This window comes from Bos javanicus, chromosome 1, assembly GCF_032452875.1.
Source record: "Bos javanicus breed banteng chromosome 1, ARS-OSU_banteng_1.0, whole genome shotgun sequence".
NCBI lineage: Eukaryota > Metazoa > Chordata > Mammalia > Artiodactyla > Bovidae > Bos > Bos javanicus.
The window spans coordinates 153,199,072-153,223,559 of NC_083868.1; the positions used below are offsets into that span (position 1 = coordinate 153,199,072).

Consider the following 24,488-nt stretch of genomic DNA (forward strand, 5'->3'; position numbering starts at 1 on the left):
GAGTGAGAACACACAGCTAAGACCAGCACCACCAGTTCACTGTGGGAAACAGCCTCCCCCAACCCCTCCACGTGCCCCATCAGCCCCAGCCCAGCATCCGCAGGAGGGCCTCCTCCTCCAGCCTCACCCGCAGGTCCCCTTACTGCTGTGCTCGGGACAGTCACAGTCTTGAAGGAACAACAGAAGGACGATTGGCCCCTGGACCACGTGGGTCCCCTGAGACGCAGGTGGCTTGAAGCAGTAAAAACCAGTGCTGCGAGGTGAGTGGTTGCTTCCATCCTTGGATTCAGGGAACCTCGGATATGAGAGGCTCACTCTGAATTACACTCGGATTAACCTCTGTCCAAGGGTGGGTGGTATGTATTTCAGACCCCGAGGCGGGAGAGCTTGCCGCGGGGCGGCTCTGAGCACAGGTCAGCGGCATCCACCCAGAGGCAGGCCGCCAGGCTGGAGGACGCAGCGTGTCTGAGCAGTTCCAGGGTGAGTCTCTCAACACGAGAGAGCAGCCGCTGCAGGCGCAGCGGGGTGGACGGGCCTTCCCAGGCCAGGGCACGAGTGGGGTGAGGGTGTGCGGCCAGCGTGGAAACCGAGAAAACCCCGACTAGCTGTCTGTGCCAAAAATAAGTGCAGAAAGGGGAAAGTCCTCTTTACAGCAGTGTGCACATGTCCAGAGTTCCAAGTCAGCAGGGCTCGTGGATTGAATTCACACGTTTTAAAACCTGACTGTATCTGCCTCCACTTCGGTAGCTTAGCTGAAGACAGATGTCTCCCGGGTTGCAGAAAGCACCTCTTACTTTCAAAGGAAGTTAATATTTGTTCTGAAAGCCACTATCACAGATGAACAAAGAGGTTTCTTTCAAATACTGAAAGTCCTGTTTGGAGAATTTCATCCCCTTGGCTGATTAAAAGAGGACTAAATATGCTGCATCCCTGACGTCTGAATTTTGCACTCTTTCCTTAAACGTCAGTGCGACACACACCACGCACGTCCTGGGCCCAGCAGTTTGATTGTTCATTCGCTGGTTCAACAAGTGTTTGCTGAGTACTAACTCAAAGCCTGCTTATTTAACTTATCTGCAGAGCACATCATGAGAAACGCTGGGCTGGAAGAAGCACAAGCTGGAATCAAGATTGCCAGGAGAAATATCAATAACCTCAGATATGCAGATGATACCACCCTTATGGCAGAAAGTGAAGAGGAACTAAAAAGCCTCTTGATGAAAGTGAAAGTGGAGAGTGAAAAAGTTGGCTTAAAGCTCAACATTCAGAAAACGAAGATCATGGCATCTGGTCCCATCACTTCATGGCAGTTAGATGGGGAAACAGTGGAAACAGTGTCAGACTATTTCTGGGGGGCTCCAAAATCACTGCAGATGGTGACTGCAGCCATGAAATTAAAAGACACTTACTCCTTGGAAGGAAAGTTATGACCAACCTAGACAGCATATTGAAAAGCAGAGATATTACTTTGCCAACAAAGGTCCATCTAGTCAAAGCTATGGTTTTTCCTGTGGTCATGTATGGATGTGAGAGTTGGACTATGAAGAAAGCTGAGCACCGAAGAATTGATGCTTTTGAACTGTGGTGTTGGAGAAGACTCTTGAGAGTCCCTTGGACTGCAAGATCCAAGCAATCCATCCTAAAGGAGATCAGTCCTGGGTGTTCATTGGAAGGACTGATGCTGAAGCTGAAACTCCAGTACTTTGGCCACCTGATGCGAAGAGTTGACTCATTGGAAAAGACTCTGATGCTGGGAGGGATTGGGGACAGGAGGAGAAGGGGACGACAGGATTAGATGGCTGGATGGCATCACCAACTCGATGGACATGAGTTTGGGTGAACTCCGGGAGTTGGTGATGGACAGGGAGGCCTGGCATGCTGCGATTCATAGGGTTGCAAAGAGTCGGACACGACTGAGCGACTGAACTGAACTAAACTGAAAGCCAGGGGCCGGGCATACAGCAGTGCAGACAGAAAGGGTGTGATCTCAGAGAGTTCCTGTCCAATTCTACTGGGGAGGATAAGCTACTGATCACAAATACTCAGGAACAGAGAGGAGAGGAACATGGTTCTTCACGGTAAATTGCAGAAGAACCTGGCTTGGTCTAAAGGGAGAGAACGCTGTCCTGAGAAAATACAAAGGAAGAAAGTATCCCAGATGCAGGAAACGCCCAAGCAAAGGCCCTGTGGCAGCGAGGAATCCAAGAGAGCATGCAGGCCAGGGCGGCTGAGATGCATCAGATGGGCCGGAGGGAAGGGGGTGGGGGGAGACCCCACAGGGCCATGTGGACCCCAGTAAAGGCTCCCACCTTTATCTTGAAAAACACAAAGCTTTAGAAGCACACGACTCCATTTGCTCTTTGTAGAAGGTCACTTTGGTTCTGAGTGGAGAACACACTGGAAAGGGAGACCTGTCATCGGGAGATGAGGGTGGTCCAGACAGGTGATAATGGGAGAGGGGGTTCCAGAGGGTCAAGGACCTAAAGCTAGACATGCCTTCAGGACAGACTGGCGGTGGCGGGAGGAGACGGAGGCCCCAGGTGAGCTCCAGGGCGCGGCAGCTTGGGCCTGCGAAGGGCCGACCCTCCTGGTGCGGAAGAGTGCGGGGTCACCAGCAGCCACAAGGAAGGAGAGGCTGAGGCTGGCCGCTCCGAGGGGAGACTCGGTGACTCAGGGGTAGGGAGGGGGCCGTCTAGGTCTGGGGGTGCAGGAGATTCTCTACGGAAGAGGAAGTGGGGAGACACAGGGCTCCAGATGAGGCAGCGGGTGGGAAACCAGGCGGGCGTGGTGGGGCAGAGAGAACAAGGCGCTTCCCGGGCTGGAGGGCGCGGCCGGGGTCAGCGCCGCGGGCCTCGAGTTGAGGGCGCCCGGGGTCTCCAGGGAGCCGTACAGGGAACCGCCGGCTTAGGAGCGGGGCCGGGGACCGGGGCCGGTACAGGCCACCCTCCGGGCGCCGCCCCACGTCACAGCGAGGGCAGTGCCCACTGCCAGCCGCGCCCGGGAGGCGCAGGGCTGAGCGAGCGCCCGGGAGGGCGCGGGCTGCCCGGGGGCGCTCCTCCCGACCCGGCAGAGCCGACCTCCGCCCTCCGGACTCCGGACCTTCCTGCTGGACGTTCTTACAGCGGCCCTGCGCCCCGTCCTGAACCCCGCCGCCCAGGTTTCCTCCGGCCCTTCCCTCCGCGAGGGCACAGCGCGCACCAGAACCCCGGCCGGCCCGTCGGGGTCCCTCCTACCAGCGCGCACCCCGCCCTGCCCCCGACGTGTTGGCTGCGGAGGGGCGGCGGTTCACGGCCAACCTGTTCACGGCCCCCATCCCCAGCACGCGAGGAGGCCTGGGGGGTGGTGCCAGGGGAAGGGTGGGGGTGTCTAGCGGGCTCTGCCCCACGGCCTGGCCGTGCCCGTCACAGGGACAGCGAGCTGGCCCCAGGGCACGGCTGCGCGGCCCCGAGGGTCGCCTGGGAGGAGCACCCTCGGGGGCAAAGCCTGGGGTGTGCGGCCACTGCTGAGGCCCTGGGCTCCGCCTCAGGGAAGCACGGGGTACACCCCCAGTCTCAGGGCGACTGCGCTCCCAGGAGGGTTCGGGTGACGTCCCAGGAGGGTGGGGCACGGCCTGGCCCTAAGACTCGCTCCGCAGGGGCGCCGCCCTGCGTCCACATCAGCCGCGGCTGCTCAGCCCTGCGGGGCTGGCCCTTGGGGAAGGCGTTCTGGCAGGTTCTCTCTGCCAGGATCTCCAAACCTCCCACGGCTTCAGGGATGGGGCGCGGGCCGGAGCTCCGGCCAGCTCGCACGGAGATGAAGATGCAGAGGAACGGGGCGTGGGCCCCTTGCCCAGGCTGCAGCCGCCTCCCAGCACCCCCCACTTCAGCCTCGGGAACGCAAACCCTGCCTGCCCAAGCACCCTCGCAGGAGGGGGCTGGCCACACGGCCCCCAGCGCCCCCACCTGCAGGTGACGTGGCTCATTTTGCTGAGGGGGCTCAGGGGTCCCCAGGGCTCCGCGGAGCTAGGCCCAGGAGGGCGGCAAGGTCGCTCACCTTCGATTCCTTCTTCTTGACCTTCTGAGGTAGACACGGCCTCTGGAGAAAGACGACCTGCTTGGTGGACACGGTCCCCTCCCTGCAACACACACGGGAGTGAAGGATGAGTCCTCTTACACCCGCGGGCGGGGGGCCCGGACCTCACATGGAGGCCGCCACCTCCAACTTCAGCCAGGCCAGCCACCCAGGGAAGGAAGGGGGCTGCCCAAGATGGAGAGGTCAGAGGTCATGAAGCCCCCCACAGCACGCACCTTTGCTTCTGGGGGGCTGTCTCATGGGCCCAACAGAAGTGGGCACCCCTGAAAGGCAGCTTCACGTCTGAAAACCCCCTTCCCCTGGTGTGGAATGACAGCTGGCATCTTGGCCAAATGACAGCAAAGTGCCTCGGTGAACACCGGACCGGGGGTGGGGGCTCTTCCAAGTCTGTCTTTGGGGATGAGGCTTGGGGTGGGAGCTGGTTGGCCTGGGATGAGTGGCCAGTGAGGACCTGGGCCCAGGCTGAGGCTCCTGCTGCCTGTGTGTCCGGGTTTATGACGGAGCCTCCCTGAGCCTCAGTTTCTTCATCTATAAAATGGGCACGATATCTATGCTTACCACCCCACAGGTAATTAGGAGGACTAGTTTGACAGCAAGCCCAGAAGACAGACAGAAGGCCTTTCAGGGTTGGTAAGACTGGGATAAATCCCCAAAACAACAAAAAATCCTGCCTCCTGGGATGCTCTGAGGACTAGATGAGACTGTACATGACGTGGCCGCTTGGCCTGGGGCACACTCTAGGTGCTGAGTTTCTTTCGCAAATGAGAGACCTGGGCCCCCTCCGCCGGGCGACAGGCTGGGCGGCAGGTCACTGGCTGAGCTGCCCGCGTGGGGAGGGGGTGCTCGGGGCAGGGGTGGTTTTCTGAGATCCTGGGCCTGGCGTTCCTCAGGTGGAGAGCTGATGCCAACAGGATTCCACAAGTCACGCACACGAACAGCTGGTCAGGATGGTGCAAGCTTCAGTAAGGTAAGCTGGTTATTGGTACCTGGTTGTCCTGATGACGGGAGTCGGCAGCACACAGGTGAGCTGCCAGCCGTAGGCAGCCAGCGAGTTCAGCAGGGGCACGTAGTCTGTCTGCACCTCCACACCCTGGGGAGAAAGTTCAGGTCAGGGCTGGGGCCGCCTCATCTCAGGGATGGGGAGGCACCACCCGGCCACCAACCCAACAAAGCGGAAACGGGGGCATGCTCCGGCTCGAAGATGCTGCAAGAGCCTGGGGTCCAACTGCCATTGTGGGGTCTACCCCCTGCTCAGGTCTGTGCCATCGTGGGGTCTCCCTCCCCGCCGCCCAGGTCTGTGCTGTCGTGGAGTCTCCCCCTCTCCCCCGGGTCTGTGCCGTCGTGGGTCACCCTCCCCCTTGCCCCGGGTCTGCGCCGTCGTGGGGTCTCCCCCTCGCCCTGGGTCTGTGCCATCGTGGGGTCTCCCCCTCCCCCCGGCCTGGGTCTGTACCATCCTGGGGTCTCCCTCCCCCCCGCCCTGGTCTGTGCCATTGGCAAGGGGTTTGAGCGTTTGTTTTGTTTCACTCTCCTCTGGACAAATCGCCTCCATGAGCATCACTCAAGAAGAAGCACAGTCACTTCACCTCCAGGACAGACCCAGGGCCCCATGACCACACGCTGCTCGGGGTTTCAGAGCCTCTTGTGGGAGTTAAACTACATCTGAGCGAAAATCAAGTCACTGCATTCAACCAGAGTGGCCACACACGCACACACACAGAGAAATACACCACACCGCACACACACCACACACACAATGCACACACCACACCACACACACACCCCCCCACACACACCACACCACACACACCACACCACACACACAACACACAGAACACACACAGCACAACACACACAATGCACACACCACAGAACACACACCAGACACACAACACACAGAACACACACTAGACACACACACACCATACACACCACACACAGAACACACATAACACAACACACACAACACACACACAGCACATACACAGACACACATAAATACACCACACTGCACACACACACCACACACACACCACACCAGACACACAACACACAACACACACCAGACACACAACACACACTACACACACACACGACACCACACACACCACACACAACACACACACACAGCACATAGAGACACATATAGAGAAATACACCACACCGCACACACACCACACACAATGCACACACCACACCACACACACATACAGACACACATAAATACACCACACCACACACACACACCATACACACAACACACACACGACACCACACATACACCACACACATACACACACCACACACAGAACGCACACACCACACACAGAACGCACACGCCAAACACACACACCACACACCACACATACAACACACACTAGACACACACGACACCACACATACCACACACATAACACACACCACACACACACAGCACAACACACACTACAGACCAGACACACAACACACAGAACACACACTACACACACACACACACAGAGAAATACACCGCACCGCACACACACCACACACACAATGCACATCACACACACAATGCACACCACACACACACACACACCATAGACATAACACACACAATGCACACACCACACACACAGCACACCACACACATATAACCACACACCATGCACACACCACACACACAACACAATGCATACACCACACACACCACACACATCACACATACCACACACACCACACACAACACACAGAACACTCTACATACACCATACACACTAACACACACACCACACAACACACACAAAACACACATACCACACACACACACCACACACAGCACACCACACACACACCACACAACACATACAATGCACACACCACATAACACACACCAGACACACAACACACAGAACACACACTAGAAACACACACAACACCACACACATCACACACACACCACATACACAACACACACACACAGCCACAGCACAATACACAACACACACCAGACACACAATACACTGAACACACACTACACACACACCACACACATAACACACACACCACACAACACACACACAGAGGGAGTAGACAGGGAGAGGACCCCACTGTGAGGCCCCTGCCTGGGCCCCCCACCCCTGACCCCGTGCCCTGCTTTCTCGAGAGGCAGGTGGACTTCCGACGGCAGCCTCACCGGGCCCTGCCCCCCTGACAGGCATCCAGAGTCCTTGCACAGCCATGTCCCCCGGGAGCCTCCACTGCACACAGGAAGTCGTGGCCTGTGGCAGTGGCTCTCCAAGTGCGGTTCCGTGAGCAGCCTCAGCCTAGAACTTGTTGCAAACAGAGTCTCAGGACCTACCCAGACCTGCACAATCAAAAACTCCTTTTACAAATGATGGGCCCAGGGGGCTATTTTTTTTTCTCCTTTTCTTAACTGAAGTGCTGCACGGGACCAGGACATGCCTGGCAGTCTAGTGGTTCAGACCCCGCATGTATCCCTGGTCAGGGAGCTAAAGCCTCACATGCCGCCTGCTGGTGTAGCCAAAGAAGATCACTGAATTGCTGTCGACTTGCAATATTACACTCTTCTCAGGTTCACACCATCAGCGATCCAGCGGCTTTATAGATTATACTCCACACAAGCCATGCCCGCCACATGCATGCTCAGTCGTGTCTGACTCTGCCACCCCACTGACTGCAGCCTGCCAGGCTCCTCTGTCCAACGGATTTCCCAGCAAGAATACTGGACTGGGGTGCCATTTCCTTCTCCAGGGGAGCTTCCCAACCCAGGGATCAAACCTGTGTCTCTTGCACTGGCAGGCAGGTTCCTTACTGCTGAGTCACCAGGGAGACTCCATATAAAGTGATCAGAAAGCACATATTCATTCCCTGTGCTGTACATTTCCGTATCTTATTTTATACGCGATAGGTTGTACCTCTTAATCCCCTTCATCCTCTCCACTGGCAAACGCTAGTTTGTCCTCTACGTCTGTGAGGCTGTTTCTGTTTTGCTATATTCATTCATTTTATTTTTCAGACTTGACATGTAAGTGGAAACATAACGTATCTCTCTTCCTCTGACTTACTTCACTGATAAGCATAATACCTCCTGGATCCATCTGTGTTGCTGCAAATGCTATCATTTCATTTTCTACGGTTGAGTCAGAGTCCATTGTGTGTGTACATGTACACAGTGTGCATCACGTGTGCACATGTGTGTGTGTGCACACACAAATACACCACTCGTTTTAATCCATATGTCTACTGACTCGGGTTTCTTCTGTATTTTAGCAGCTGTGACTCATGCTGCTATGGACACTGAGGTACACCTATCTTTTCTAATTAGCGTTTTCCTATCCTTTGGAAACACACCCAGGAGTGGATCATAAGGCAGCTCTATTTTTTTTTTTAAAAGAACACTTCTAATAGTTGAGGTGCAACTTAGTCTGCAGAAAACTGCCTAGGGAATCGATTAGGTTTCTTCTGATGACAGAAAAGAGTGCAGTTTTGTGGCCACAATCTCTCTGCTGTTACCTCGAATAAAGAGATGGGAATACCAGACCACCTGACCTGCCTCTTGAGAAATCTGTATGCAGGTCAGGAAGCAACAGTTGGAACTGGACATGGAACAACAGACTGGTTCCAAATAGGAAAAGTACGTTAAGGCTGTATATTGTCACCCTGCTTATTTAACTTATACGCAGAGTAATCAGGAGAAACGCTGGACTGGAAGAAACACAAGCTGGAATCAATATTGCTGGGAGAAATATCAATAACCTCAGATATGCAGATAACAACACCCTTATGGCAGAAAGTGAAGAGGAACTCAAAAGCCTCTTGATGAAAGTGAAAGTGGAGAGTGAAAAAGTTGGCTTAAAGCTCAACATTCAGAAAACAAAGATCATGGCATCTGGTCCTATCACTTCATGGGAAACAGATGGGGAAACACTGGAAACAGTGTCAGATTTTATTTTGGGGGGCTCCAAAATCACTGCAGATGGTGATTGCAGCCATGAAATTAAAAGACGCTTACTCCTTGGAAGGAAAGTTATGACCAACCTAGATAGCATATTGAAAAGCAGAGACATTACTTTGCCAACAAAGGTCCGTCTAGTCAAGGCTATGGTTTTTCCTGTGGTCATGTATGGATGTGAGAGTTGGACTGTGAAGAAGGCTGAGTGCGGAAGAATTGATGCTTTTGAACTGTGGTGTTGGAGAAGACTCTTGAGAGTCCCTTGGACTGCAAGGAGATCCAACCAGTCCATTCTGAAGGAGATCAGCCCTGGGATTTCTTTGGAAGGAATGATGCTGAAGCTGAAACTCCAGTACTTTGGCCACCTCATGGGAAGAGTTGACTCATTGGAAAATACTCTGATGCTGGGAGGGACTGGGGGCAGGAGGAGAAGGGGACGACAGAGGATGAGATGGCTGGATGGCATCACTGACTCGATGGACGTGAGTATGAACTCCGGGAGTTGGTGATGGACAGGGAGGCCTGGCCTGCTGCGATTCATGGAGTCGCAAAGAGTCTGACACGAGTGAGCAACTAAACGGAACTGAAGCCCTCCCCTCATTCTCCACGAGGGGCGGAGAGGTCAGGGGGCTCTGAAAGGCTCAGCCCTGCACTGACACAGTTCGGAGGCAGCTGGACTGGGCGGAAGGGAGGGAGGCAGGTACAAAAACCAATGGCGGAGGGGGACGGGAGGGCCCCATTCTGGCCCCGACCCTGGAGACCCCATGCAGGCCCCACCCCGTTTCTGCCCCACCCCCGGCACACGGGGCCCTCCATGGCAGGCCCGCCTGGCCAGTACATCCCGGGCACTGGGCAGGGGCTCCCTGCCCTGCTGCGGCCGCTTTACCCTGAGAACCCGGGCCCCCATCCCTGCATTCTGGATTTAAGAAGGGAGAAAATGTTAAATCCACACTCGGGCTTTGCGAGGTTGTAATTACTCGGGTCTATCAAGAATAGCCTTCCCTCTTTATCAAGCGCCATGACAGGCCCGCCACCATCTGACAGTCGCCATGGCAACCAGGACCAGCGCGGTGCTCACAAAGCCCGGGTGCTCACAAAGCCCGAGCAGCAGGATGGAGCCCTTTCACCGGCGGCGTCCGGCCAGCCCGGTTCTCTCCTCCACGCTGTGCGCAGGCAGACAATGGGCACCCCGGGGGGCAGCCTCGCCCGCCTGCCCAGACGGGGCTCCCAAGCCGGGCTTTGCTCTGCGCTCTTCTCCTTCTCCAGCATCTTCAAGAGGAAGACGACAGGATTCCTCCTCAGCAGCCTTCGCCCTCAAGGTGGGGGATGCGAGCCAGAGGGTCCAGAACCATAAAGCCCAAAAGGAAAACAAAGAGAAAACACTGCAAAACACGGCCCTGCCTGACGCAGCCCAGGGTTCACCCCAGGTGCTGCCAGCCGGCTGCACGGCACGGGCGGAAAAGGAAAACACAAACGGTCCGGGGGTGGGGGGCTCGCCCTGCCAGACTCTGCCACGCCCAACGCTCTGGGCGGCCTTGATGTAATTAAGGGTTCCTGCGGTTTTCCACAGGCACCTGTATCAAAGCCGGTGTGCACATTATCAATAGTCAGAAGATGACGTTTCTAAAAACGACACGAGCCCCTCGCAGTCAGGGGAAGCCGCTTTCAAGTCCGTTGGCTAGGAAAGGGGGTCGGGCAGGCGTCGGATGGAAGCCGCTCTCTGATCTGCTTTTCCATGACACTCCAGTGAGGAGAGACGCACACGCAGCACTCCAAAGCCAGCCCGCTGATCAAACGGAAAGACATTTCTGGGAACAGCAGCAAAAATTTTAATTAACTCTCCACTCTCCCGTGTGGATGCGGCATCTCCGATCACACCTGGAGTGTTAAAAAAAAAAAATGGCGCACGTCCTGTGGTTCTTCGACTTGTACAAAAGGGATTCGTTTGTATTTACGGCTCTTTTTCCTTTGTTCCCGCCGATGCCTCCAGTGGCCGCGAATCCAGTGAAGAAACAGACATCCAACACAACCTTCCCTTACCCTCCAAAACCAGGACAACACGCAGCGTTTACTAACAAACACGTGTGTCTTTTGATCCTTTCCCAAAGCCCCTGCAGCGGGGAATATTAGGAGGTAACGCCCTGGTCCAGTGAGAAAGTTTCTATACTGGTATCACTGCGCACCTCTCTTTTTCTCCTTGTTTCTGTTCTAGAAGGATCTGGGACAAAGGCAGCTTAAAAGATGACACTTTGTTCCTGACTGGTAACTGGAGATGAAGAAGGGAATTCAGTTTCCATGTCTGAAAGGACCTCCGGGCTGGTCTCCTGGCAGCCTTGGGGGGTCTTTCCTCTCCATGCCTGGAGAGGACACGCGAAGCAACAGCCGAGAGGCTTTTGTAAACTGCTGCCGAAGCACCAATGCCCAGCGCTAACAGGCAAGGCATGTTTATATACGACTTCCTTATGTATCAACTTCAGGCCTCTTCTGATTTCCTACCATGGGACGTGGAGGCTCACTGTTTCCCTTCACAATTCTTACTTTTTCCTGGTGCCCCCAATGGTGATAATGTAATTAAATCAAAAGTCTATGTTACTGCTGTTGCTGCTGCTAAGTCGCTTCAGTCTTGTCCGACTCTATGCGACCCCATAGACGGCAGCCCACCAGGCTCCCCCGTCCCTGGGATTCTCCAGGCAAGAACACTGGAGTGGGTTGCCATTTCCTTCTCCAATGCATGAAAGTGAAACGTGAAAGTGAAGTCGCTTAGTCCTGTGCGACTCTATGCAACCCCATGGATTGCAGCCTACCAGGCTCCTCTGTCCATGGGATTTTCCAGGCAAGAGTACTGGAGTGGAGTGCCATTGCCTTCTCCGCTCTTCTTCCTACTGCTGCTGTTGCTAAGTCGCTTCAGTCCTGTCGGACTCTGTACAACCCCATAGACGGCAGCCCACCAGGCTCCCCGTCCCTGGGATTCTCCAGGCAAGAACACTGGAGTGGGTTGCCATTTCCTTCTCCAGCTCTTCTTCCTACCCATCAGTAAATATCCCATGTGCCTAAATATTAATATATTAGTTCAGGGAGGCCTGGCGTGCAACTGAACTGAACTGAGAGAATCAATTCCCAGGCAGGTTGATAAAGTCCGGGGTCTCCAAGAAGGAGAGAGCCTCTGGGTCTGGGGCTTCTGAGGAGGAGAAAGGGGTCTGGAATTCTCAAGGAGGAGGAAAGGACAAACATCTTTTTTTTTTTCTCTAAATTCCTTAGTCACATAAAATGCTTTTTCTTTAAGCCCGGAACTCATGATTATACAACAAACAACTCAGCTTAAGCTTTGTACCAAGGATTATATAACAACAATGTATCCTGCTTGAGGGCAGTTTCTCCTTCCTGAAAACCTTCTGACTGATCCTGATATCTTAGAATGTATATTATGGGAATGGGTCCCCTCAGTCAGTCAGTTCAGTCCCTCAGTCGTGTCCCCATGAATCACAGCACGCCAGGCCTCCCTGTCCATCACCAACTCCTGGAGTTTACTCAAACTCATATCCATCGAGTCGGTGACACCATCCAGCCATTTCATCCTCTGTCATCCCCTTTTCCTCCTGCCCACAATCCCTCCCAGCATCAGGGTCTTTTCCAATGAGTCAACTTTTCACATGAGGTGGCCAAAGTATTGGAGTTTCAGCTTCAGCATCAGTCCTTCCAATGAACACCCAGGACTGATCTTTAAAATGGACTGGTTGGATCTCCTTGCAGTCCAAGGGACTCTCAAGAATCTTCTCCAACACCACAATTCAAAAGCATCAGTTCTTTGGCGCTCAGCCTTCTTCACAGTCCAACTCTCACATCCATACATAACCACTGGAAAAACCATAGCCTTAACTAGATGGACCTTTGTTAGCAAAGTAATGTCTCTGCTTTTGAATATGCTATCTAGGTTGGTCATAACTTTCCTTCCAAGGAGTAAACGTCTTTTAATTTCATGGCTGCAATCACCATCTGCAGTGATTCTGGAGCCCAAAAATAAAGTCTGACACTGTTTCCAATGTTTCCCCATCTAATTCCCATGAAGTGATGGGACCAGATGCCATGATTTTAGTTTTCTGAATGTTGAGCTTTAAGCCAACTTTTTCACTCTCCACTTTCACTTTCATCAAGAGACTTTTTAGTTCCTCTTCACTTTCTGCCATAAGGGTGGTGTCATCTGCGTATCTGAGGTTATTGATATTTCTCCCAGCAATCTTGATTCCAGCTTGTGCTTCTTCCAGCCCAGCGTTTCTCATGATGTACTCTGCATATGAGTTAAATAAGCAGGGTGACAATATACAGCCTTGACGTACTCCTTTTCCTATTTGGAACCAGTCTGTTGTTCCATGTCCAGTTCTAACTCTTGCTTCCTGACCTGTAGATAGGTTTCTCAAGAGGCAGATCAGGTGGTCTGGTATTCCCATCTCTTTCAGAATTTTCCACAGGACTGGAAAAGGTCAGTTTTCATTCCAATCCCAAAGAAAGGCAATGCCAAAGAATGCTCAAACTACCACACAATTGTACTCATCTCACACGGTAGTAAAGTAAGGCTCAAAATTCTCCAAGCCAGGCTTCAGCAATAACTGAACTGTGAAGTCCCAGATATTCAAGCTGGTTTTAGAAAAGTCAGAGGAACCAGAGATCAAATTGCCAACATTCGCTGGATCATGGAAAAAGCAAGAGAGTTCCAGAAAAACATCTATTTCTGCTTTATTGACTATGCCAAAGCTTTTGACTGTGTGGATCACAATAAACTGGAGATTCTGAAAGAGGTGGGCCTGGTAGGATCTTTCTATTGTTAAGTTCTAATCCTGTTATCCTAAAATGTAAATTGTGGGAGTGGGTGTGGTAAAATTTTCACAACCTCGAGACATTCTTTTGATTTCCTGTAATAACTAACTAAAAAAGTATATAGCTCCCTTGCTAACACTAGCGAGGGGGCACTCTCTGTCCCCCTTCTGATGTCTATGTCAGAAGGTTCCTCTGCCCCTTTTCTTACTTTTATAATAAGACTGCTACACAAAAGCTCTTGAGTGATCATGCCTGGTCCCTGGTCCCAAAGGTAAATCTTCGGAGACCATGAATCCGACATCGTTCACCATAAGCTATCAGTTCTATTTTTTCCCATTTGGAGGCCTCATTTCCAGAACGTTCTGTGCCCTTGCTCCAACTGGCGTGGATGCTCCTCTGGCCCAGGTTCTCCCTCCACTCTGCCTAGGGAGGATGTCTTCTCCTTCTGGGTCTCCCCCTCATTTTGCTGGAGCACACCCTCTGCTGGCTTCCTAGGAAACCGTGACCTGGAAGTTATTTGCATCCCTGCATTCCTACAAGTGTCTTTCTCTTCACCTTTAACTAACCGTCTGGGTACAGAAGTCTAGACTGTGATCGCTTTTTCCATCAATACTTTCAAAGCATCCCTCCACTAGCTTCTCTATGTCAGCACTGCTATTGTGATACCTGTGTGATTACTCAAGCTTTGAGTGTAGCCTGCTGTGCTGCGTTGGAACATTTTAGGATGTTTTTCCCCATTAGTTCCAGAATTCACAATATGCCTTCATGTGGGTGTTTTTTTTTTTTTTTCACTCAAAGGGTGTACACCCAATAGCTTTGCCCTCAAAGGATTCCCATCCTTCAGCTCTGAAAAGTATTCTTTTTTTCTTTTCTTTGATAATTTTGCTCTCCATTTCTGTCTTTTTCTTTTCGGACTTCCTGTTAGTCAAAACGTAGGATTGGTATTTTAATTTTATGACCTTCCCCCCTGTTGTTTTCTTATTCTCGTCCCTGGTGGCTCAGTTGGTAAAGAATCTGCCTGCAATTCGGGAGACCTGGGTTCAATCCCTGGGTCGGGAAGATCCCCTGGAGAAGGCACTGGCACCCCACTCCAGTATTCTGGCCTGGAAAATCCCATGGATGGAGGAGCCTGGTGGGCTGCCATCCATGGTGTCGCAAAGAGACAGACGCGACCAAGCGACTGTGCTTTCTTTTTAATTCTGTCTTCTTAAAAATGCCCTTTGTCTCACTCCCAGCCCTTTCGTTATGTTTTAAAATGCTCTGCTGTCCTATTTTCAGGCCCTGAAGCTCCTCCTCCTCTTTTGATCATTTCTTTTCTTATAGCATCTTGGTTCTGTTTCACGGATACACATACTCTGTCTCTTTAAGTGGCTTCATCCGACCCTCGGATCATGTCTACAGTTACTGGGCTGCATGAGGCACAGGTGGAAGCCAGGGATCTCACCACACTGTGTGCGGACTTCACTCCGATGCCTGTCTCCAGCTCTGCTGTTCATCCCACCCCCTGCAGGGGCTCAGGCTTCCAAGGCCAGCGCTTTCCTCACAATCCCTTCCTCTTCCAGGTGCGGCTTCCACCACTGTGCTAAGTCAATCAGCTTTTCTCCATGCATCCACCATCTTCTAGAAATCTGTTGAAATCACACAGCTTCCTCTTTCTCTTCTTCAGTCTTTTTGTTCTTATGGACACCCATCTATCCATCCATCCATCCACCTGTCTACATCTCTATGTATGTACGTATCTGTCCATCCATCCATCCATCTATCTACCTGCCTATGTCTCTATCCATCTAGCTACCTACCATCTAGAGCCAGTTTTCATTATTTGTGGGAATTATGTACTACAATGTCACCACAACACTAAATTAGCAGATACTGAACCTGGGGAAATACAGGGTTAGCTTCCTGTGAACCTCTGGTCAGATATTTGGTCACATGATTAGTACATAACTTTGTTTAATGAGAGTTTCTGTTTAAAGACACCTGGCTTTAGTATATATCGTGGATTCGTTAATACTGAACCTCACGCCAGCAGCACTGTAACTCGCTCATGAGCAAAGCTCCTAACACGTGCACTCGCTCTGTACGGCCCACGCCCGCTTTCCTGCAATTAGTGCCGCAGCGCCATGCTTGAGGACCAGTCAAAACAGTGACGTCACCAACAAGGAGCACAAGCACGCAAAAACGTGGCCCTAAGTGAACTGCAGAGGGAACTGCACACCTGTGTGCAGCACGAAAGCTTCTTAGCCTGGAACACACGCGTTTGCCACATAATTGTGCTGGAGAGACTCTTGAGAGTCCCAGGAGATCCAACCAGTCCATCCTAAAGGAGATCAGTCCTGGGTGTTCATTGGAAGGACTGATGCTGAAGCTGAAGCTCCAGTACTTTGGTCACCTGATGGGAAGAACTGACTCATCTGAAAAGACCCTGATGCAGGGAAAGATTGAAGGCAGGAGGAGAAGGGGACGACAGAGGATGAGATGGCTGGATGGCTCATCACCGACTCAATGGACATGAGTTTGGGTGAACTCTGGGAGTTGGTGATGGACAGGGAGGCCTGGTGTGCTGCGATTCTTGGGGCCACAGAGTTGGATACGACTGAGCGGCTGAACAGCAACAACAAGGCACGCGTCTGCAAGCAACTGCGGAAGCACTGAGAGTCCTGCCTTAGGGGTTAGAGATAGGTTTACCAAATAGGATTTGCAAAAATGGAATCCACGAATAGTCAGGAGTGACTCTTACACACACCTATCTATCAAACATTCAGAGATAGGTTTACCAAATAGGATTTGCAAAAATGGAATCCACGAATAGTCAGGAGTGACTCTTACACACACCTATCTATCAAACATTCAGAGATAGGTTTACCAAATAGGATTTGCAAAAATGGAATCCACGAATAGTCAGGAGTGACTCTTACACACATCTATCTGTCAAACATTCTCTTGGTGTCAGTTCACTGGGATTTTTCAGAAGAAATAGATGCTGGTGTCCAATCCCCTACATCAACACAATTTTATTATTTAAATTTTTAAAGGGCCCATCGGAAGCCATTTCTAAATAGGTTAGAATCCAGAAACCACACAGTAAAAATAATAAATCTGGTGACATAAAAACTCCTTCACCATGACAAAAGGTAAGCTATGCAAAGTCAAAAGACAGATGACAAGATGGGAAAAGATCTGTAGCTCAAATTACAGTCAAAGAAGAGCTCCTAAAAACTGATGAGAAAAACATCCGGTAATCCAAATTTTAAGGTGGGATGAAGATGCAGAGTCACAGAAAAGGAAATTGAAACGGTCGTGAAGCACAGGAAACCATGCCGCACTCACAGTGAGAGAAGTCCAAACCCAAGCTGCCCTGAGATATCATAGCTCCCCTCTCATGTTGGAATAACCCAAAAGTTTAACAACTACTTATCTGGCGAGGCTGTCGGGAGCAGGGATCCTCACAGAGGCTGGCAGGAGGGCGGATTCAACCTCAGGGAGAACAATCTGATGGCACTGTTCATTAGATCTGACAGCATCTAAGTTACAAATACGTTTGCCCTTTGACCCAACAATCTCACTTCTGGCAACGATCCTGTATATAAAACAACAAAGGGACACAGAGCTGTCCGCAAGAGCAGAGCCCTGAATGCCGCCTGTGCCCACGCACGTTGGGCTTGTTAAAAGAATTACACAGGACCCACGTGATGGCTTGGGGGGTGTGGTAATGGCTGCTTGTGTACTGAACCAAGGCAAGGACCACAACGAGAGAGAACGATTCCTGTGGCAGAAAGCATGACACCCACACACTCCCTCCACGCATCTCCACATCCTAAACCCTGGGGCCTGGGAAGAGGCTACGTTCTACTGTGCAGTAAAAGGGATCTGGCAGATGGATGAAGTTATGAATCACCTGATGGGGAGATTTACAAGGTGGGTTTGGTGTAATCAAACGGGTCCTTAGGGACTTCCCTAGTGGTCTGAGGGTTAAGACTCTGTGCTTCCACTTCAGGGGTCGCTGGTTTAATCCTGGCTGGCGAACTAAGATCCCACATAATGCCAAAAAAAAAAAAAAAAGGAGGATGGTCCTTAGAAGGGAGGTGGCAGGTGGGTCAGAGTCAGGGAAAGAGAGGGGAGCAGAGAGCAGAGGGCAGAGTGCCTGACCACAAGCGAGCTGGCCTCTAGAAGTCAAAAGCGAGGAACAGACGGTCCCAGAAAGAAAGCAGCCCTGCCCACCCCTCGATTATAATCCCTTAAGACACGTTCTGGATTTCTGGCCTCCAGAACTGTTAAGAGACTAAATCTGCGTTGTCTTAACTTTGCAGTCACTTGTCACAGCGGCCGTAGAGCACCGACACACGGTCTAAAGCCAGGGAGAGGTCACGGTGAGAACGAAGGCTTGCAGGCCTTGGCCAACACAGGGCAGATGACAGCTCAGGAGGGTGAGCGTGACTGAGGACTGGGTCTCCAGGGCAGGCGGAGCAGACGTTGATAAAAAAAAGCACTGCACCGGGAGGAACCGGGCCAGAGGGCTGTCCAGGGTAGGAAATACATTTGAGAAGAAAGATCCAGGAACTCCTCTGGCAGTCGCGTGGTCGAGACTCCATGCTTGCACCGCAGGGGCAAAGGGTTTCACCCCTGGTCAGGAACTAAGATCTCACACGCCGTGCAGTGCAGGCAAAGGAAGAGAAGGAAGATCCCCAGCATCTACTGCCTTGAGAAGGGACGCACCGCGGAGGCTGAGAAACCAGGTCGGGATGGACAGTGAGGTCTTGAGAGACCGCGGCCAGGGTGCTTCAGAGGGCAGGAAGCAGCGGCTGGTGTGTGAACACGTTCTCGGGAAATCTGGGCTTCCCCGTGACTGGGCCTGGCCTGAGCAGAGACCCTGGCCTCGACAGCACGTGGGGAAGGAAAGATCATGCCCTCAGGCGATGGAAAGCGGAGCTCCAAGGACAGGGCAGAAGGGAAGGCCAACCTGGAAAGAGGCAACACTGCACCTCTCTTTATCAAATAGACGCATGCATGCATGCTGAGTCGCTTCAGTCATGTCCAACTCTGTGCAACCCCATGGACAGCAGCCCACAAGGGTCCTCTGTCCACGGGATTCTCTAGGCAAGAATACTGGAGTGGGCTGCCATTTCCCTTCTCCCTATCAAATAGAAAGCAGGCACTACTTAACCCTGGGGCGGTCCTTTGGGAAACTCCCCGCGTCCTTCAGCATCCCCAGGGGCAAGGCTCTCCTGGGCACCACTGTTCACCAAGGAATCTCTGCATCCAGTCTGTCTGGCTCTGTGCCAGGCATCTGGGAAGCAAAGCCACGCCAGCCTCTTCCGCTGCTGCAGGAAATCCTAGTCCAGGGGGTGTGGAGGGCAGACACACGGCCCCTCCCCAGAGGGGAGCCACCCGGGTGCGCTGAGGAAGGAGGGCAGAAGGCCCCCTCTCTGGGGAAGGCCTGGCCCCTCTGAGCCAGCGGCAGCTGCAGTGGGCCTGCCTCCCTGGCCCCCGTCCCTGCCGAGGCCTCTCCCGGGACCACGGCTGGCAGGGACGACCGCTTCTGCCAGCCGATGCTGGGGCCCGCTGGAGACGCCGTTTCCCTCTTTGTTTTACACACAATGCCCCAGAAACAACATTTTGCTGATATGTAATTAGGCCAACATAATAGAGTCTAAGAAAGCCGACGGTCTCGTTTTCGACAACTTTGGCTTTCATAACGTTCAAAGAGAATACGTTAAAAAAAAAAGAAAGCAAGCCTAGTTCTCAGATGCAGAAAAGGGGGCAGAGGAAATAAATGCATGTGATGTGTGGAAGGCTTCCTTCCTAGGACTCCTTACCCACCCCTGCTGGTTCGCTCACGTCTCACCCTGATTTTCTCTACCATGCAAGAAAAACAGCAAACTCGGTAGCCCTTTGAGAGCCCAACAGAATAGCAATAATGACTGTTATTATTATTTGAGACACATTGTTTGCAAAGAATGGCCTCAGTGATTACTTGCCTGCATCCAGGCCTCATGACAAGGTACATATGCAGCAATTCCCGTAAAGGGTCCACTTCTCCACCCCTTGAATCCAGGCCGGGCTTGGGACTTGCTCTGACCAAGAGCAGATGGTAGACATGACCTCACGCTGCTCTCAGCCTCACCGCGAGGGTGCTTGCTGTTTCTACATGCTCTCAGGGGACCGGGGACAAGCCGAGGCTGGCCTGCGGGAGGACGGGAGCCCCGCGGCCCAGGCAACCGGCAGACGGGAGAGATGCCGTCCTGAGCCAGTGGAGCCGCCGGTGGACGCTCCAGCACCGCAGAAGCACAGTGAGGTCAGAGAAGCTCGGGCCAGATGAGCAGAAACCCCCGGCGGACCTGCCCACTGACTGCAACAGCAAATGCTGCTCATCTCAGCTCGCCAAGCTTTGGGATGCCTCATTCCACAGCAGAAGTGGACACCGATCACGATTGTTTGAGAAAGAGCCAATTCCCCGGGCAGATCTTTGGGAGGAAAATCAGAGGGAAAGTCACCTCATCAGACAACACTGCGAGAGAGACCGTAATGGCTACCGCTGAATGGAGCCAGACTGGCTAACGTCTCACCTCGCTCAGAGCTGGCAGCATCTTACCCTCATCTCCTCCGTGGCAGACGCACAGGGACCCGGCCTGGCACGGGGGCCCCGAAGTCTCACTGGTGACAAGCGACCGTGAGGCCGGGCACTGCCACCAGGGAGCTCTGGGAGGGAGAGATAAACGCACACACAGGCAGGTGTGCCAGCTCGAGATGCTGTTGGCCGCCTCCCACCACGCGCGCCAGGCTGGCAGGGAGCCTGAACCTGCCGGGCAAGATAACCCTCTCCTGGATTCCAGGCCGGGCGGGAGGCGTGGAGAGAGGGGCTGGGGGCTGCATACGCCCACCAGAGCTGCCTGCCGGGCAGAGTGAGAACCAGGTCCGGTGCGTTGACGACCAGGGCTCCCTGATTACACTGGAGATCCAACCCGTCCATCCTAAAGGAGATCAGCTCTGAAAATCCATTGGAAGGACTGATGCTGAAGCTCCAATCCTTTGGCCACCTGATGCGAAGAGCTGACTCATTGGAAAAGACTCTGATGCTGGGAAAGATTGAGGGTAGGAGGAGAAGGGGATGACAGAGGATGAGATGGTTGGATGGCATCACCGACTCAATGGACATGGGTTTGAGTAAACTCTGGGAGTTGGTGATGGACAGGGAGGCCTGGCGTGCTGTGGTCCACAGGGTCGCAGAGAGTCAGACACGAATGAGCGACTGAAATGCACTGACTGACGCTGGACGGGTCAAGGCTGAGGGGGCACGGCTGGGGTGGACCCTGACAGTCAGGGGGCAGGTGCTGCTGCTCCGAGTGCAAACTGTTACGCAGCTCAAAGCCGTCACATCCTGCAGGCTGCTCCGCAGGGCCCGCGACCTCCAGGAGCACACATTTCACACACACACATGCTGACCACGTCTGGGGTGAGTGTGTTCTCTCTGGCAGGCAGCCTTGGAAACAGCTTTGTTTGATAACAATTACACAAGAAACATTTTCTCCATCCGCGGGCTCACCAAGTCCCTTCCACTTTCTGGGAGGAGTGAGAGGAAATTAGGCTTTCTGGGAGTAACTGGGATTTGTCACTTTGTCTTTAGACATGAAGTCAACGAGGGATCGCGTTTTAAATCTTGCTTATTTTTCCACTGTATCTACAACCCAGAAAAGAGAGGATTTAAAACAGCCTTCCCAAAGTATACAATGAAAAGGGATTTATTTTGGAGTTGGTGGTGGCGGTGGGGGGGAAGTGTGTCAGCTAAAACTCTCAAACTTAAAACTACATCCAAGTTATCACCAGCTCTCATTCCTGACTGCTAACCAATAATCACAAAACGCTGGCCCAGAGGATGTCCCTGAGCAAAGGCTGGTTCAAAACCGCAGCAGAGGAGGAGACGGAACTTAAGGGCTACTCAACTGTCGCCGGGCGGCCAGCATCACCAGAGCTGGAAAGCACGGTCACTCTGAAAAGAAAGTCTCACTGTGCAACAGTCAACACAACACACTTTCCATCCCTGACTTTCTCCATCTGGTAAATTCAAGGGGCCACTTTGGCATTCAGTCAATATCCTCTCTGGTCAATAGTTTCTCGGTGGTGACCCAGTTGTCAGCCTCTTGTTGCCATGGTTACCGGGATGCTAACTGGACCCTGTCTTCTTATCATCCCCTCTCCCTTAAGCCAAATTACGTTGTGCAAATCCTCAGCGTGTCCTCTGAGGACCCTGCTCCTGCTAGGGGGACATCTTCTAGGGCTTCCAAGGGGCTGGGAGATGCTGGTGGGAATATCCAGCCTTCAGGACATGTCAGAGCCCTGACTGTCAGCTCCCGGGTCTCCAGAGTCCATCAGTTCTCTCTGGTTTTCTGCCCCACTGCAGCCTGGAGACACATGCATCAGAGCCTGTCACAGGTGCACTGCTGGGTTTCCACCAGTATTTGGGTTGTGACCCATCAGAGGAGGAGCTGACTAAGAAAATCATGGTCAAGAAGATAAACATGGTGTCAGAGAGACTAGCCACTTCCGCCTGGGGTCCTGGAGGAAACCCCCACTACCCTCTGTCTCCCAACACTTCATCGTGTTGATCACTACTCGGCACCGATGAGTTTATCTACACATCACTATCTCCTTTCCTGGAACGCATTCTCTGCCAAGGCAAGTGGTTTATCTTATTCCTGATGGATCCCAAGCAACTAGGGAGTTGTCTGGCACAGAATGGGTGAGTGAATGAATGAATGAACCTTTCCCAGCATTTCTGGGGTAGATTCTGCCACCACTGTCTTATATGCTCAAAATCTTATCAAAATTGCTGTAAATCACATCCAACAGCAACGAGACAGGAGTTTGCCATTAACAATGGGAGTTAATCTGCCAGGGTGTTGTGATACCAACCTTCTGACCTTTCTGTACGCGGAAGCGACAAGTATATTCGTGCATGAAAATTAAATGCAGAATCACGTTGGTCACCAACCACTAAGGCCACTGGATGCTTTAGCAAAGACTGATAAATTATTAAACTGACCACACACAGCTCCACCCTGCCCAGCCTCTGTGCCACTGCACTGACGCAGGTGGTCCTACTAGGAGATAAGAGTCTAAGGGTCTGTGACTCTGTCTCTTGAATCTGAGCTTAGTTTCGAGACTTTCTTTGAAAATGCATAGGATATTAACAAATTAACAGGATATTAACAAATGAGACAAGTAACCCCGCACCCTGGGGCTCCTGGGGGCCCTGTGACTGCCCTCCTGTGAAGAAGCCCAGGCTAGCCTACTAGACGGTAAGACCCACAGGGCCCCGCTGGCCCAGCCAATAGCCAGCCAACTGTCAGACACACGAGTGAGGCCACCTGGACCCTCCCATCACCTGATTCTGAGCCCAGGACAGGTCCGCTAAGCTGCTCCGGAGCAGAACTGCTCAGCAGACCCAAGGAATCATGAGCTCAGTAAAAGGTTACCTGAAGAATACTCCATGGCACACGTTTTACTTATTTGTTAACTGATGGGCATTTGGAGTGTCTCTACCTTTTGGATATTGCAAATAACGCCGCCATGAAGATTCATGTATAGGTTTTTATGCAGACCTACATTTTCATTTCTCTTGAATAAACATCTTGGAGTAGAATCACAAGGTCGGTGATTCTCCATCATCACACGGTAAGGATGCTGAACATTTTGAGGAACTGTCCACGCATCACTTTTGCAAAAAGAAAAAAGTTATAAAACGTGGCCTCATTAGACTAGCTTCTGAGCCTTCTTGTCTAATTTGCCAAATGATGCCTCTTTCCACTGAGCTGAAGACGATGTTTAAGAATTTTGCCTCAAAGAAGCCACTGGCTTAAAAGCAATAGTTGACCCAAGCATCCCAGTTTACTGAAGCTGGAAGGGACCAGGGTGGTTCTCTGCCCAGCGGTTCCTGGTTGGGTTTTTAACATGCAGACCCCTAATCTCCACCCCCAGACCTCCCGACTCCGAGCCGCTGGGGCTGGTGCCTGGGAATGTGCATTCGTATCAAGGCCCCAGGTGATTCAGGAAGGTCGCCTCCATCACCCCTGAGAGATGGTACCTGGGGTCGGCAGTGGCATGCCCCAGCCACTTCCACTGGCAGATGGCTCCACCAGAGTTCCCCAAGGGGACCCAGCTTTCCCCTTGCAGGCAAGGAAAACAGAGCCTGTCCCCTTATCAGAGGTTTGCCCTTCAAAGACGTGGAATCAGCTTCCTGACTCCCCGTGTTTCTTCCTCCTCCAACATAAACATGCCCAACGTTTTCAACCATTTCCAGGAATGTCCCCCATCTCTGCCCACCCCGCATTCTGTCTGTGGTTCTTGGCACACATAGCAGTGTGGTGGGCATGACCCTCCCAGTCAGCCGGGATCACAATGCAGACCAGAGGATAAGAACCTCCCGTGTACATTTCACAACACGGTCAGTTATCTTTTAAACACAGCAGTAACCTCATGTTGTTGGGTATCCATCTAACCAGTGTTGGATGAGAAGCTGTAACACGAAAGGAGTTAATCTGGATCCAGGGAACGTGAATATTAGAAACAGCTAGTTCCTGACTCGAGGAGTTTGCAGAGCAATTAAAAAATAACTGTATGCCATACAATCCATCAATCCCACTCCTGGGCATACATC

At 52.4% G+C, this 24,488-nt stretch overlaps 1 protein-coding gene across 4 annotated transcripts in view; it reads right to left on the bottom strand.

The window, feature by feature from the left end:
* The window catches only part of RFTN1 (raftlin, lipid raft linker 1), a 227,134-nt gene that overhangs the window by 6,119 nt on the left and 196,527 nt on the right, over positions 1-24,488 (bottom strand). For all 4 annotated transcript variants that reach the window (XM_061425251.1, XM_061425241.1, XM_061425259.1 and 1 more), the window contains 2 exons: positions 5,058-5,161; positions 4,033-4,114 (listed from right to left, as the gene is read on the bottom strand). In XM_061425251.1, coding sequence (XP_061281235.1) covers positions 4,033-4,114; positions 5,058-5,161 — 186 coding nt within the window. The remainder of the gene's footprint in view (positions 1-4,032; positions 4,115-5,057; positions 5,162-24,488) is intronic.